General features: G+C 50.8%; 1 protein-coding gene across 1 annotated transcript in view; it reads left to right on the top strand.

Annotated features, from left to right (window-relative positions):
• CHD6 (chromodomain helicase DNA binding protein 6) overlaps nt 1-15292 on the top strand; it is a 193061-nt gene that overhangs the window by 84041 nt on the left and 93728 nt on the right. Inside the window, exon 3 of the mRNA XM_026656826.2 lies at nt 14628-15118. Within this exon, the coding sequence (XP_026512611.1) occupies nt 14628-15118 (491 nt within the window). The remainder of the gene's footprint in view (nt 1-14627; nt 15119-15292) is intronic.

Raw genomic sequence — 15292 nt, 5'->3', positions numbered from 1 at the left:
GTATTTTCACATGGGCTTTTTTTGTGCCTCTCTTCACTGTAGTACCTGAGTGTTTCAGAATAACCCTGTGAGGTTCGGAGGTATTATCCCTGTTTTACAGATGGGAAACTGAGGCACAGCGAGATTTAAGTCCAAAGTTACCATTGATTTTGGGTGCCTAATTTGTCATGCCTTCATAACAGTCTATAACAGGGATCGGCAACCTTTGGCATGCGGCCCGTCAGGGAAAGCCACTGGCGGGCCGGAATGGTTTGTTTACCTGCTGTGTCCGCAGGTTCGGCCGATCGCAGCTTCCACTGGCTGCGGTTTGCCGTCTCAGGCCAATGGGGGCTGCGGGAAGGGCGGCCAGCACATCCCTCGTCCTGCGCCACTTCCCGCAACCCCCATTGGCCTGGAACAGTGAACTGCGGCCAGTGGGAGCTGCGATCAGCTGAACCTGTGGACGCAGCAGGTAACAAACCGGCCTCGCCCGCCGGGGCTTTCCCTCGCGGGCCGCGGGCCAAAGGTTGCCGATCCCTGGTCTATAGCAGTTTATACATTCAGAGCACAGCTCCCACTGACTTCTGTTGCAGCTGTGAGTGCTCAGCGCTAGACCTACTGGGAGGACAATTACGTTTCATGGGAACTTTCAAGGTTTTAACATTTGTTTTTGTTCCTCAGTGGAACGAAAACAAAACCTTTTGAACATTTTTGCAAGAAATGTCTTCATGCTTGTCAGGACCATGGGAAAGCCATGTTCAAGTCCCTGTGCTGTCTGATTCAGAGCAGCAGGCCATCTCAGGCCACTCCAAATCCACTGGGACTTTAATATGGGTCTCCCACATCCCAGACCAATACCATCCTCACCCAGCTATAGAATTTGTCTTTCATGCCTCACCAGAAGTCCAGGAACCTTCCCAATGAATATTTTTTTGGAAACTGATGTGTCTCTGCCAAATGTTTCAACTTTGACCAAATAGCATATTTCACTGAGATGATTGTTCTGACTACCTTTACTCAGCACTTACAGCACCAAGTCAGGCACCCAGAAAATGAAAATCACACAATTAGTGACCCCCTGGATAGAGTTGGGTTAAATGAATCGACTAACATCCCACAGGAACTCTGTGGCAGAGGCAGGGATAGAATCCAGTTCTCCAGGGCAGCATTTAACTCTCTTAACCATGAGACCATCCTTTCCCTTCCTGCAATCACCTGCCCATGCTGTACAGACCTTCCAACTTCTGCAACAATTGAGGCAGGGGTTCCGTAGATAATAGCCTTCTTCTCTACCCAGCCCTGATTAATCCCCAGACAAGGTCCAGCTTGTGCATTGAATGGGATCAGGATACCGTGGGAAAAAATAGTATGTGATCATGTAATTGAAGACAGTATCATAATACATATGCCCAAGGGGGCTGAATGAAAGGTGCACAGGCCACCTTAATACTGGCATTTCCTGACATTTGTGTGATTGACTTTGCAATCTTAATAATGTTCTTTCAATGTAGTTTTCTGTATGTAATTTCCTGGGTTTTTAAAAAAGCAAACTGAAAAAACAGAAATTCCCTCACATGGTATCATATTGGCACCCCATGGGTCATCAGCAGGGTTGGGACCTTTAGATCCATCACACAGCTCTCTGTCACTCGAGCTAAGGGAATAACAGATAGCAGTAGCAGGTTGCCGTGCTCTATGTGGACCAGCACTGGAGTGGGATAAAACACACTTTGCCAGAGGGTTTCACAGACATTTGCTGACAGTGGAATGTTGAGACTCCGGAGTCTTGGGTTCCATTCCAGCCTTTGGATGGGAGTGTTCTCTAGGAGGTGCAGACTTTTCTGCCCTGTCCCTGTCTTGTTTCTTCCACACACCTGAGTTCTCATCCCTTTCTCCTTGCCTACAAACTCCCAGACTTGCTTGCTCTTCTCATCCCTGTTCTAGTCTTCTTGCCTGGCTAGTCCTAATCTTACTCATCTAAACTCCCAGTCTCCTCCACTCTCTTTGTTTTCCCTTTGAAAGTTTTATTGCGGAATTAAAAGTTAACCAGCGTTGGAGTTGCACCAAGTTTGTGTGTGGTTAGGGGTGCCAGGTTGTGGTGTTGCCTAGCTGTGACTTGCACAAGTTGTGTTATTCCACTGCTCAATAAAGACTGTGCCTCTGAGGCAGGTGGGTTATAATGGCAGCAGCCTGGGAGCATGGGCTGGAGCCTGTCTGCATCAAGCTCTCCAGTAGGTTGATGCATGTTTTCTCCTTGTCACAATCACTATTCAGCTGCCCGACAGTGACATTGGCATGGCAGAGGGTGATCCTGCCAAGCAGCCGCTCTGGGCCATCAAGGATACAGGCAAGGCCTGCCCTCTTTTTGGGAGCATGGGGCTGAGTGGAGGCTGTCTTGTGCTTTAACAGTATTTGCAAGGGGCTAGGAGTTTAAATGCAGCTTTTGGTGTTTTAGCCAATGCAGCATTGACTTGCTGTGCCATGCTGCAGGAGCTGCTGCTGACAGGTGGCCTCACACAGCATCATTAATATGGGCTTGTTCCTGTGGCTAGGGCTGATATGAAATTGTCAAACTAATTTAGTAATTGTTGGAACACGCCACGTGCAATGTGAATTCAGACGTACTTGGCACAGTTCCCAATCTGGGCCATGAGCAAACGACATGGCGAAGCCAGCACACTCAGCTGCAGGCCCCCACATTGCTTGTGAAACAAAGGAGCTCAAGGCTCAGTATGGTTATACCGGTGCGTGTCTTGGAGCTCCATGAGTAGAGGGAAGCCAGAATGTCACAGCCCGAGTCAGGGGCTGGTACCAGAAGAGTCTGATTATTTTATGGTTTAAGGTTTTATGGTTTATGGTCTTGGTGTGCACCAACAGCAGCACATGTGGGTCCAGGGGGGTGTGGCAGCTTGAGTAACTCCTCTGCTATGCACCAGGATCATTTAAAGATGAGGTGTATAGCGAGTCTGCTGGTTGGGTTATCTGCAGGGAATGAACCCTTGAGTATCTGCTACCTGAGCAAAAGGAGGTTTATAAACCATACCATGTAATCCGACCACTAGAGGGAGATGGAGAGCTGCACTGCCTCAGCCTCCAAGGCAGAAATGGAGGGTTCCCCTTTGGCTGCTTTGAGGTGAACAGGCCAGACATTTGTTTAAAGAAGTGTTTGTTATGTACCTTAGAAATCTCAGGAAGAGCACATCTTGTTTTTTGCTGGAGGTCTCAATGGAGGAGCCAGAGAGCTGGAGGAAGTGCTTTCTCACTCTGTAGTGGAGAGGAGTTGAGTCTTTAACTAGAGACCTTTTCTTCCAACTCTTTTTGTCAGGAATTTGAGATGTGAACCAAAGCAAAAATCTCAGTGTTTTGAACAATAGAAATCCCTTCCTTTCACAATCATGCTTGTCCTCGTTGCCTGTGGGGTCATGAACCTACTAGCTCTCCAGTTGTCCAGAGGGTTTTCCAGGAAAAAACAGGGTAGACAAGATCTGATTTCTAACAGGGAGAAAGCAAGCAGGATAAGAACTTTCTGAAGAGCCCGTCCTGGCCTTGCTTGGAGAGGAGGAGGAAAGGGCATGACCTGATTTTTACTCCTTGGTGGTCACCTTTAAGGAGCAGTGTTGAGCTCTGGTATGGAGGAAGGGGGAAGAGAGTCCCATGCTGTCCTCTTTGACCGGAGAGTTAGTGTCTGTGAGGCAGGATGACTATGGCATCATACCACATCCTTGCACTGTACCCCACCTCACCTCACCCAGCGGGGGAGAGGAAAAGCCCTGATTTTAAGGCAGTGGCTATAAGCTCTGGAAGAATGAAGCCTCTAGGTTGGTCTGCTTGGTTACTAGCTGCAGCTGACACCTGCCTGCTGTTGCTCTGCAGAGGACTGGCTTTACCATGGCGCTCACAGCATGGGCAGGGGAGGGACACTGCCATCATGAGGGGTCCTAAGCTTGTTGTGTTTAGGGCCTGTGGTCCAAATTTATCCTGGCTGTAACCCAATTGGCTTCCATAAGATGTCCCCCAGGGCCAACTCTGAGCTGTGGTTTTGTCACTCTGATGTGGGAGGCCGAGGCAGCCGCTTGGATGATATCTGATGAGGCTGTTGTTTGGAAGGACTGTCCTGTCTGGGGGGAGAAAGAGCAGTGGAATCTCACTGTGAGCTGCTTTTGTAATGCTACAAGTAAGTATTGTCCATGAGGAGCTTCCCATCAGATGTGCATCCTGTCTGCTTGCATCCAGCTCATCCTGCTGGCATAGCTCTGCACCCTGGGCCCTGCCCTGGGGCTGAGAACACTTGCCAGACATCAAGTTCTGTGGAGATGGGCTTTCACCTAGTTGCTGGCAGATCTTACTTTTCACAGTCTAGCTCTGGCTGAGGATATTGTCTCTTCCTGGTGCAGAGGATTGCAGAGAGAACACATGAATGGGAAAGCCCCAGGTGCAGCTGGAAGCGGTCATCATGGTTAAGCAGGTGCTCAGGACTGAACAAGTGGTCAGTGTATAGCTCGGGGGTGCTGTGCTGCCAGCACCTCCCTACCCCTGCCTCTGAACCAGGAAAATGATGCTTCCTCTCCCTCATGGCTAATTTCTGGGCCTCTTGGGATCATTCAAATAATTTGCAAGCACTGGGGTGTTTCCACAAGGTCCTGCTCAGATTCCAGGTTGCCTAGCTCCAGTCTCTGTCATTGCACCCCCCCCCCCCCCCCCAGAGCTGGGATTCTTCCTCAATCCCTGCTACATAACATAGCTTTGTGCTGAGAGATTGATTCCTCTTCATAGTTTGTGAAATGCTTTGGGATGAAGGTGCAAAGTAAATATAAATTATTAATCAAATCCCCCACACAACCCAGGGACCTCACTGCCACAAGAGATGCCTGAGAGACTGGGGGATTCAAAAAAGGAATCACCATTTGTATGGAGAATGGAAACATCTCCAGTTACATCAGTGTTCCCAAATCGAAGCTACATTGAGGTGGAGATAAGGTTGAAAGCGCATGCTGGCAGTTTAGGGTAAAAATGTTACATGGATTTTGTAATTATCCGAAACCAAGTGTTATAAACTCAGAAAATTCAGAGTCAAGGTTAAACTTTAAAAGCAATCCAAACATGTTAAGTTAAGGAAATGCACATTTAGGGCAACTCAGTCAGCCTCACCTCTGCCCTCTAGTGATGCCGTCCAGCTACCTACGATTGATCCCTAGGAGTGTTTGTAATCCCAGATTAGAGTAATTGGATCTTTAAAGACATACTAGATTATTTTTATGCCTTTTTTCTCCTGGTGGTGCTATGGTGCAGGAGAAGATTTTCTGCCCCAGCCTCTACTGAAGGATAAATGTTCAGTTATGAAAAATAATTACAAGAAATTACCATTAATCTTCAATTATTTCTTCACACATAACCAGTGCTTAGGATTTAAGTGAGTTTTAACTTGGTGGAAAGTTTGAAGAATCTGTATTATTCCATTATTTAGATCATTCTGAGAGACGGGGGTGGAGAAGGGCTGACACCAGGGGATAAATTTCTTAAAAGACCCATTTTCAAATCAATTTGAGCTAACAAACCAATTGATTCACTTGTAAATTCTCAGAGGATGAATTCTGTACCAAAGTGTAAGTGCTGGAATTTGGGAGGGCATGTGCATTCTTCATGCATAGTGAAGCAGTGGAAGGCTTGGTTCAAGTGTAAAACTCAGCTCAGCCTTAACCATGACGTCATGGCTGGTGCCTCCATGATGATAAAATGAGACAGAATACCAACTCCATTGCTCAGGACACATACTAGGAAGAAGCTTCCCCCTAACTGTCCACACAAGGTATCTTTCACCTTCTCCTGCAGTAGCTGGCACTGGCTGCTCTGAGAGACATGGGCTAGAAGGACCCACTGGGCTCATAATTCTTCTGTTCCTGTCTGCCCTTCAGCTGAAATCCTGTGCCTGGCTTATGCTCCTAAAGCTCTCATCAGCACAGTGAAGAGAACAATGTGAGCTGGGAAAGCTTGACTTGGTGATCCTCTCCTGGGGGTATTGCTATGAGGGCAGGTGATGCAACTGGTGAGCTTGGACATGGGGCGGGGGGGCTCCAGCCAATCATGTGCTTGGGTTTCCTTGCCAGCGTGGTAAGTGCTCAATGCAGCTGTGCCAGCAAAGCTGGGAATGTGACACCAGTCTATGCAAGATGTTCCCCGTCAGTCTCATTTCATGGGTCACTCACTTCATTGTTACTGTGGAAGGGAGGCAGGAGTTTCCTCTGTAGCTGAGATGGCAGCTAATGAATCTGAGCTGTGCGCTGGGAGAGCTGCTGCAGGGTGGCCTCTGGCTCACGCATGGCTGGGGAGGGCTCTGTGGCTCATGCAGGCCAGCATATGGAGTGACAGTGGTTAAGTCGCAGATGTAATTTTTAAACCCATTTACACCAGGACAGAGGCGCCATGGACTCTCTGGTTCTGGGTAACCAGGCTAATTTCCACTGAGTTTAGGTCAGTTAGGGACTGCTTTAAATGGAAATCAGCGCTTCCATGTGGGTTTGTACTGGTTGAAATAAATAGGTTGGAAATCAGACTTTTAGCTAACCTAGTGTGATTCTGCATACAAGGGCCCCGGTTCCTGGCAGCTGCTTTATCACCACAAAGGCCTTTTCCATTGGAGCAAATCCAGGCAGAAGATTTGGCCTTCAGGAATGTCCTGGAGCAGTGGGGAGGTCGCTCTCTGGCTTCTCATGGTTACTGCCTAGAGGAATGCTGCTCTCCCTGGCCATCCCTTTGTGAACAGTGGGGTGATGTCTCTGGCCAGCCCAAACCCTGGTCTCCGGTGTAGTGTTTCAAGACCTGGGCTGGCTGGGTGAGGTCTGGATCTGAAGACACAGTCACAAACCCCTGCCACTTCCACAGATGGAAAAAGGCACTTCTGGTAGAGCTCCCACCTACAAGCCCAGCAGCAGTTGGGGCTCCAGGAGCATCCTCACCTTATGAACCTCTTGGCTAGGTGCTGGGTTAGGTCCATCACTAATAAGGCAGGAGCTCTTCCCCATGTAAGCGCAGGATCCTTCCACTGCCTCCTTGGCATCACTTCGGACTAGTCGAGTCACAGCCCAGCTCTGTGCCCGGTTGGGCTGATGGAGAGGAAACAAAGGCCTTGTCCGCACTTCAAAAGTTTTGGCTCACTCACAAAGGTATTTTGGTGCATAACTCCCATGAAAATGAAAGGGAGCTAGACACCTAAATACCTTTGTGGATCTGGGCTTTACTACTTTACCTGTGCCAGCAAAGTGGCAACCCCTCCTCGCTAGTGTAGCTGCAGTTATACTAGTATGAGTGTGCTTAGACGGGTGCAGCTTATTCCAGTTGGTGGAGCAGGATGAGCTGTACAGCTATTCAGGCCATGTCTACATTAGCGAGCTCACAGCAGCACAGCTGTACCACTGCAGCTGTGCTGCTGTAAGATCTCCCATGTAGCCGCTCTATGCTGATGAGAGGGAGCTCTCTCATTGATGTAAATAAACCACCCCCAACGAGGGTAGCTCTCCCACTGACATTGTGCTGTGAACACTACCACTTATGCCGGTGAAACTTGTCACTCAGGGGTGTGTGGGTGTGTGTTTTTTCACACCTCGAGCGACAAAAGTTTTGCCAATATAAGTGGTAGTGTAGACATGGCCAAAGTGCCATGTATCGACAAGTGCATCTGCTCTAGGGTGTTACTGGTATGGCTGTGGCAGTAAGGAATCACAACCCTCACCACCAGGTGTGCTGGTGACATGTTTTAAGTGTAAAGCAGGTCCCAGAGCTGCACAGTGTACATTGCTGATGGCTCCACAGCCAAACCCTCTAGGGCCAGGGAGTAGGAGCAGTGGCAGAGGACAGCCTAGCTGCACTGCGCAGAGAGAGGCCTGGGCACACAAGGGGCTACCCAGTGCTACTCAGATGGTGCTGCCCAGCTGAGTGCGACAGCTTAATTGGTGGGAGCAGCACATACACCTGCCCTGGCTGTAAAGAGTTAATAAGAGGGGTTTGTTTGACACCAAGAGAAGTGGCCTAACAGTGGGGGAACAATGAACACATGGGCATTTGGGGCAAACCTCCAGCCTTTCATACAGGGGGAAGGAGCACATCCCTGGGGCAAGGGCTTGGAGGAAAGTGAGCATGAGCAGCCTGGAGGTTGGCTTATGGAGAAGAGGGGGAGCAAGGGGCATGAGGGTGAAGCAGGAATGTCAGCCACTGAAGAGCTAGGTCCTGGGGTGTTACTGGGGCCCAGATCAGGCTGTATTGGGCTCTACAGGTGGCTGGGGGATGTGCTGACAGGGTTGGGGTGTGCAAAGAGGCATTGCCTGAGTTGAGGTTGGATGGGAATTGAGACCTGCAAGGTCAGACACTGGGATCCAATGGCCTGGTGCTGGATGGGCCCTTTCCCAAGCACATATCATAGGGCAAACCCCCTCTTGAGCACCCCTTAAGGCCTGAGGTGGCCCTATAGGCTGGCTGCCTCAGTTTCCCCTTTCAAGGGGCTCCTTAAATAAATTCTACACCCAGCCTTCCCGTCCAGTACCACCCCTTCATGGGGTCTAGTTTTATTAACAAATGTTCAAAATAAAGTCAACTCTAGTCCATCCATTTCCCCTCTTATCAGGTCACTGCCAGGCCTTCCCTGCCTGAGTCTCACTCTCCAGACCCAGGTTCCTGTGCTGGAGTCGCTCCTAGCAGCCTCTGCACTCCCATTTTGCTTCCCTGAGCTTCCTCCTCTGTAGCTTCCTGATGCTGTTTGTAGGGGACCCACTGATCTCTCTCAGCTGTGCCCCTCAGTAACCAGGGTTGGTTGGCCCCAGGCTTCCAGCCCATAAGGGGCAAGCCACCTGTTACACAGCCCCCCTGGCAGCCTGCTGGTTGACCCGACAGTGACTCACTGAGATGCTGGGCTGAGTTAGAGTCTGTTTGTGTAGGGTGGTGGTGGCTGCTCTCAAACACCTGGCACTAAAACAGACTGTGGCCTCTAGTGTCACCAGGGACCCTCAGAGCAGTCTGGCCTGCAAGGGACCCTGCCTTTATGTGCTCTCTCCTTTAGAACTGCTGCTGGTAATGCCTGTTCAGACACTTCCCCAGGTGTGGTGGCCGCAGGGGAAGGTCTAAGAGGAGAAAGAAGGGGCTTTTCTAGCACTTTACCTTCCCCTCTTGCTCTCTTATAACCCCTTGGGAAGCTTGTTGAAGTTTCCTTACACTACTGGTTTGTTATTGCAGGATGTCTCATAGGCACTGGGCAATGCACTCTGGTTTGTTATTGTAGGGTCCCTTACAGGTGCTAGGCTAGTTTGTTATTGTAGGGTCCCTTGCAGATGCTGAGCTGGTTTGTTATTGTAGGTTTCTTCTTGAGCGCTGGGCCATGTGCTAGTTTATTGTTATAGGATCTTTCATGGGCACTGGGCTGTGCACACTTGTTTGTTATTGTAGGGTCCCTTGTGGTCATTGGGCTGCATGTGCTGGCTTGTGTTTGCAAGTGGTCACTGAAGCACCCTTTCAAACTGATCTAAGGAAGGCCATGGACTCTGCAAACACACAAAGCAAACTGCAGGAAGTAGGTCCTTTGTGAGGCCTTGAAATGTGACTCTCCTGTGTGTACGGAGGCCCTTGGTGGGCAGCGGATGTGCTGACTGGCTGTGCTTGGTTAACGCCCAGCGTGGGGACCCCACTCTGGAATTCACAGGCCTCCAGAGCACAAGCGGAACCCTGTCCAGTGGCTTGTGTTGTGGTACTTTGGACCAGTAATCACAGGTCACTGAACCATTCTGAGAGGCATGGGGGCGGCAGAGCTGGGGACTGAGCCACTTGTCCAATGTGTGGCCATTGTTGGAAGTGCCAATTTAAATGTGGAAGTAGGAGCCACCTCTGAGTGCCCTCTTCTGACCAATTTGGCTCACATCCATAGCATGCCCAGATGTGTGCAGAACTGCAATAACGATGGCAAGGCCGGAGCGTTGCCCTTGAAGGAGTTGCACATTCCTGCATGGCCCCGCAGGTTTTCTGTCTGGGGATGATTTGATGATCAGAGAGCATTTGCCTTGGACCTTCAGTGTTGGGACTCAGGCTGCCACCAAGACACACACACTTTCTGCTCAGCCGCAGACTTGCCAGCATGTGGCTCTTGCAGAGCATCTGAGGAGTGGTGCTGTGTGGAAGCGCTGTATGATGCTGTTTGCATGAAAGGAGCCATGGGGAAGTGCATGATGTTGTTGAAAATCTCTTCACGTTAAGGCAGATATTGGGGGAGGTGGCTGGAAAAGCAGCAAAGGTGCCTTTAGGAAGGAGCCAACATCTTCCACGTAGCTAGAGAAATGGGCCCAGCATTTCCACACCCACCATTGGCTCAGCCTCCTGACCCGTTGGCTGAGAGACTGACCATTCCAGGTGGCCGGGGATGATGGTTCTGATCTTGGCCAGGCCCTGATGTGGTGTCCCATCCACTCCCACACATACTGAGAGGGGGCTGGCATGTCCCATTATGGGAACAGCACCTGAGGTGCTGCCTGCAGGCCCCCTGGGTAGGGAGATCCCTGCAGTTGGGGAGGTCAGACTGTGGTAGCATGTGGCATGCCCTGAGGCCCAGAGCCATGGGATGCATTTGGAAAGGACGAGCCATTGTCCTGCTGCTGTAGGATGCTGGAGTTCTGCTTTCCATCTGGTAATTGCGCTCAGCTGCTCCTTAGCAAGGATGCGAAGGGAGATTTGGCCTCTTGGGAGGGCTGTTGGCTTTGTAGCTATTCCAGTAAATCATTCCAGTCGATCCCTGACTCAGGCATCTTGGAAGATCTAAGAAGTTCTCAGGAAGGTGGGGCAGGGGCAGATTTTAGTACCTGACAGCTGGGGTCAGAGTCGACTTCTTCAGAGCTGCTCTTCTCCCTTGGTGAAGAAAGCTCCCCTTGGTCAGTAATGTGGGGCTGCACTGCCCAGGTTTCATGTGGAGGCTGAGTTGCAGTAAGATCTGTCCCTGAAGCCAGTGTGGGAAGGAACGGGGCAGCACCCTGGTTGAGTACATTATATTTAACCTAGACACAAGTGAGTATTGGTTGGTTGGTCGCATTCTGGTTCGTCTTCATGCATATCATAAATCTCCTGCATAGGTCAGCACGGTAGCCATGGAACAGTCTGCGATGCCACGCGCTGGGTGCGCTGCACAGCTGTGAGGAGGTCCAGGCCTAGAACAGCAGGGTGTGCTGCAGTGATTGCAGGGATGCCAAAACAAGCAGTATGCTGTAGCCCACTCCTGAATATCCCTGGAAATACAGAGAATCCATCTGTCAGAGTCTTCCAGGAATGTTAGGAATCGTTCCTCTTTCTGACAACGTTTCACTCCCTACTTGTGTGTAAATACAAATTAGAAATCAGAATTCACAGAGCAACCTGCACGTGGACCAGAGCAAATAGGAATTCAGCCTTTCAGTACGTAGGAGCATAAATGGTTACATGCTTGTCCCATGGTTATAGAATTTCCAAAGAATTCTACCTGCTTGATGATTCCTAAAACCAAAGCGTTGTTCGCAGGCAGGTCAGGTTTCCTTCAGGGCTTGCCCCAGCCCCTGCAAATCAAAGAAGTGCCAAGGGAAGGGAAAAGCCTCCAATGTCCCCTGGCACCTGGACATCCCATTGCACAGTGTCAGGGACACACTGCACTCCTAGGGAGAGCACTTCTACTCGCCCAGTGTGCATCTGCAAGGCAAACCCTGAACTCCAGCCTCAGCAGCAGGCATTACAGAGATGCTGGCTGTGGCTCTAGAGTTGAGTTTTCCCCCTAAAGTAAGGATTCAACTTCTTTGCCAGCTTTTCAGGGGAAATTAGTGGCACTTAGTCACTATTGTATCATTAATACCAAGTATTCATTTAGCTATTTTTGCATATTGCAAATAATTTGCATAGATATTCCAATGATCAAAAAATGGAATGTGACTTTAGTGCTGGTGAAGGCATTGGCCTGAGAACCCAAGTGGATGGAGGTCCCTTATTTATCTACAGGGCAGCAGCAGGACACACCGCTCTGCCTGCCTTAAGCCTGGGTCATCAGAGGGCTGCCAGTTAGTGCCAAGCATGGAGAGGAGTGTGTAATGTAGGACCTGGAACTGAGACCTACCAAACTCTTCAGTCCCAACTGAGCGGGGCTAGATTCAATCTGGTGCCATACGGGGAAAGGCTGTGTAACCCATCAGCTATGTCCTGAGGCACTGGATCCTGCAGCAAGTGCTGACATCAGAGGGGTCTCAGAGAGAGATTATGGAGGGGCTGGTCCTTGCTCCAGAGCTGTGTCTTGAGTTGGGATTTATACGACAAAGAGGGGATTCAGCTGCTTTGGTATATATGAAAAATACACTGTATCCTCCCCAAACTACAGCCCTGTGGTTTGGGAACAGAAGGAAGCTTCTGAGAATTTCCAATTCATTAATAGATTTGAATTCCATTTTTGTTATTAAGAATTATCTTAATAATGGAATAGTGCAGGCTCTTCAGCCCTCCGTAGAGTTGTCACTCACTGAAAACTTGTGCACAGACCTTTTTAGATTATTGATCACTTTTATTCCCCTTCCCAAAGCTTGGGCACTTGGAAAGTCTTATATATCTGTGGGTGTTCAGCAACCACGGTATCCGGGTGTTGCAGGCCGTTCTGGGTGTTACAGAGCAGTGGTCTGAGCCTCCAGATCCACCACTGAGCCCTGCTCTCAGCCAGGCCACTCACTGGGCCAGCACTTCACTCCACAGCTGGGGTCAACACACCCCCTCTGCGACCCAGAAGCAGTGAGCCCATGGTCCCTGGATTCTGAGGGGTGGGAGTCTCCTGTGACCTCTCTCCCCCACTTGCTCACCATTCATTCCTGTGGCCTCCCAAGTCTCTGATCCTGGGAAACTGTAGTTGCCCATGGCGCTTGCTCTGCCTGTCTCGACATGTGCCAGTGAGAGGGGCTGTAGGAGGCAGGGTCAGGCAGGAGATCTGTCTAAGAAAGGAAGCATGTTCCTCATTACTTCTTGCACCACCCTCCCTCTTTGGTCTCTCTCCTGGTGAGTGTCAGCAGGCAGTGGGGGCTGTCCAGTCCCTAGCAGTGCAGGGACAGCCAGTGATCTGTACGTGCTGTGCTAGCCCTGAGATTTTTGATCTCTTCCTTCCCTTTCACACTGGGATGGCCAGGCTGAAAGCATCCAGATCGAAAGGCAACACTGCTCCCACTTTCTCACAGGCTCGTGAGACTGGGAAGCTGAAAAGGTGCCTGGCCACCCCTTTCCCCATGCTCATTGTAATTTCATCCTGTTTATTATTTGCAAAGAAAGAGTCATGTTTTTGGCTGACTTGTGAGCATCCCTCGGTCACTGTCTATCTCTGGTAGCTTTTCTGAGAATAATACTATAATACATCCTGTCCCGGTTTGAAACACCACATGGAGCTCAGGGTCTCCCACAGCCCCAATCCCAGTGAGAGTCCTACAAAACAGTCCTCTCTTCAGGGGAAAGTAAACCCCATTAAGCCAGGGTGCCCTAGTCTAGCCCCAGAGCTCTCTGGTCACTTTATTGTTCCCCTTATCATGGCCTGTTTTGCCAGCTTTGGAGCTTGCTGTGCTGGTTTTAACCCTGTCTGCCTGAGGCTGGGAGCAGTGGGAGGAGGGGATTGAATTCTTTCAGTGGTTAGTGTTGAAGAAATTGCAAAAATAAACAAACACCAGAAGCAGGACGAAGCAGAGAATATGCCAAACTGCTTCGGGTTTGCCCAGCCCGTGGTGTCAGGAGTGGCCTGGGTGTGTCTGATACTTTAGAAGGAAGCACCAGTGACCCTGTGATCACACTGCCCAGCACTGTGTCTGGCTGGGCAGCTGCCTCCTGTCTGCATGCTGAATGAAACACACTGCACACTCCCCAGGGGTAACCAGCACCCCATTTGGGGTTTCCCTATGCCCCCTCTAGGCCAGCGAGGCAGCTGTAAAGAGGTTGCAGGTCAGGCATAATTCCAGGGAACACCTGCCTGGCCATGGAGCCAGCTCTGCGTCACCTCCACAGCAGGTCTGAGTGCACTGGGTGTGTAGAGGTCAGGCAGGAGGTGGCAACTCCGAAACCCTGCAACGCCCTATGAGGCCACTGAGGCAGAGGTGCTAGGCCCCCACAGTCCCTGAATAGGGGAGGTGCAAACTTCCCCCTCTCTGCCCCGGCACCAGCAGGAAGTGGGTTCTGCTCCCGGGGGGCACTGGATTGGGATCCAGAAGGCCTGCATTCAGCTCCCAGCTCTGCTACTGACCTTGCTGGGCTCAACTTCCCCTCTGTCAAAGGGAGGAGTGAGACTTATACCTTTGTACAGTGCTCTCCAATGGATGGTTGCAAAACTACAGAAGTGATGATTGTTATTGTTTATTGATAGTTTTATGCCAAGCATCCATCTGCTTAGCAGCGTGCAGCAACACCACACTGAACGCTGTCCTGCTCGAACAGTCTGGTACCCAGTGCAGTCCTGTGCATGACACTGCACCGGGCAACCTCGGCAGAACAGTCAGGCTGTGTTGTAAGCATCATGGCCTATGTGTAACACCACCCCTAGACTTGTAAAGATCCATAGGGTCTGGAGACTGACAGGGCCCTGGCAGCCCCCACCTGTCATGTCTGTAGGGGCCGTTTGCTAATGCTCCTCCTTTCTGCTCTCTTTGCAGCTGTCTCATTCCCTGATGTCTGGCGCCTCACTCCCTTGCGAGTACAAGCCCCAGGCCCCCTTTGCCAGCAGCGCCGATCGGGAGGACCTGTGTCCCCACGTGAACATTGCAGACTTGGCCAGTCACTACCAGCGCCCGGAGGAGGAGCCTGGCGAGGCTGTACAGAAGAGGACGCCATCCCAGAATGGCATGCAGGACAGTGGGGGTGGAGGCACCGGGGTGAAGAAGAAACGGAAGAAAAAGGCCCCGGGGGAGTTGGAAGTGGGGGAGAAAGGAGCCTTGGAGAGAGAAATGAAACCAAAGAGGAAGAGAGAGCCCAAAGAGCCAAAGGAGCCCAAGAAACCCAGGGAGCCCAAGAAACCCAGGGAGCCCAAGCAGAAGGAGGCAGCCAAGAAACCCAGGAAACCCCGGGAGGCCAAAGCCCCCAAGGAGCCTAAAGAAAAGAAGAGCAGCACTGAGCCGGCCCCCAAGGCAAAGCCCAGAAAGGCCAGGTGGGTCTTGTTGTGTGTTCAGTGCTGCGGGGTCCTGCCCCAACCACACTGCAACCAGGCTAGGGCAGGGTGGTAGCTTCTAGGAGCAGACCAGGGCCACCTTTCCCTTTAGTCCAGAAGGGCATTGTGTGGTGGGACTGGGGGGCTTCCTCTATTGGAGGCAGGATGGCCACT

This window comes from Terrapene carolina, unplaced genomic scaffold (genome assembly GCF_002925995.2).
Source record: "Terrapene carolina triunguis isolate 2854851 unplaced genomic scaffold, T_m_triunguis-2.0 Scaffold233, whole genome shotgun sequence".
In the NCBI taxonomy this organism is placed as follows: Eukaryota; Metazoa; Chordata; order Testudines; family Emydidae; genus Terrapene; species Terrapene triunguis.
This window is presented reverse-complemented; position numbering and strand designations above follow the sequence as displayed.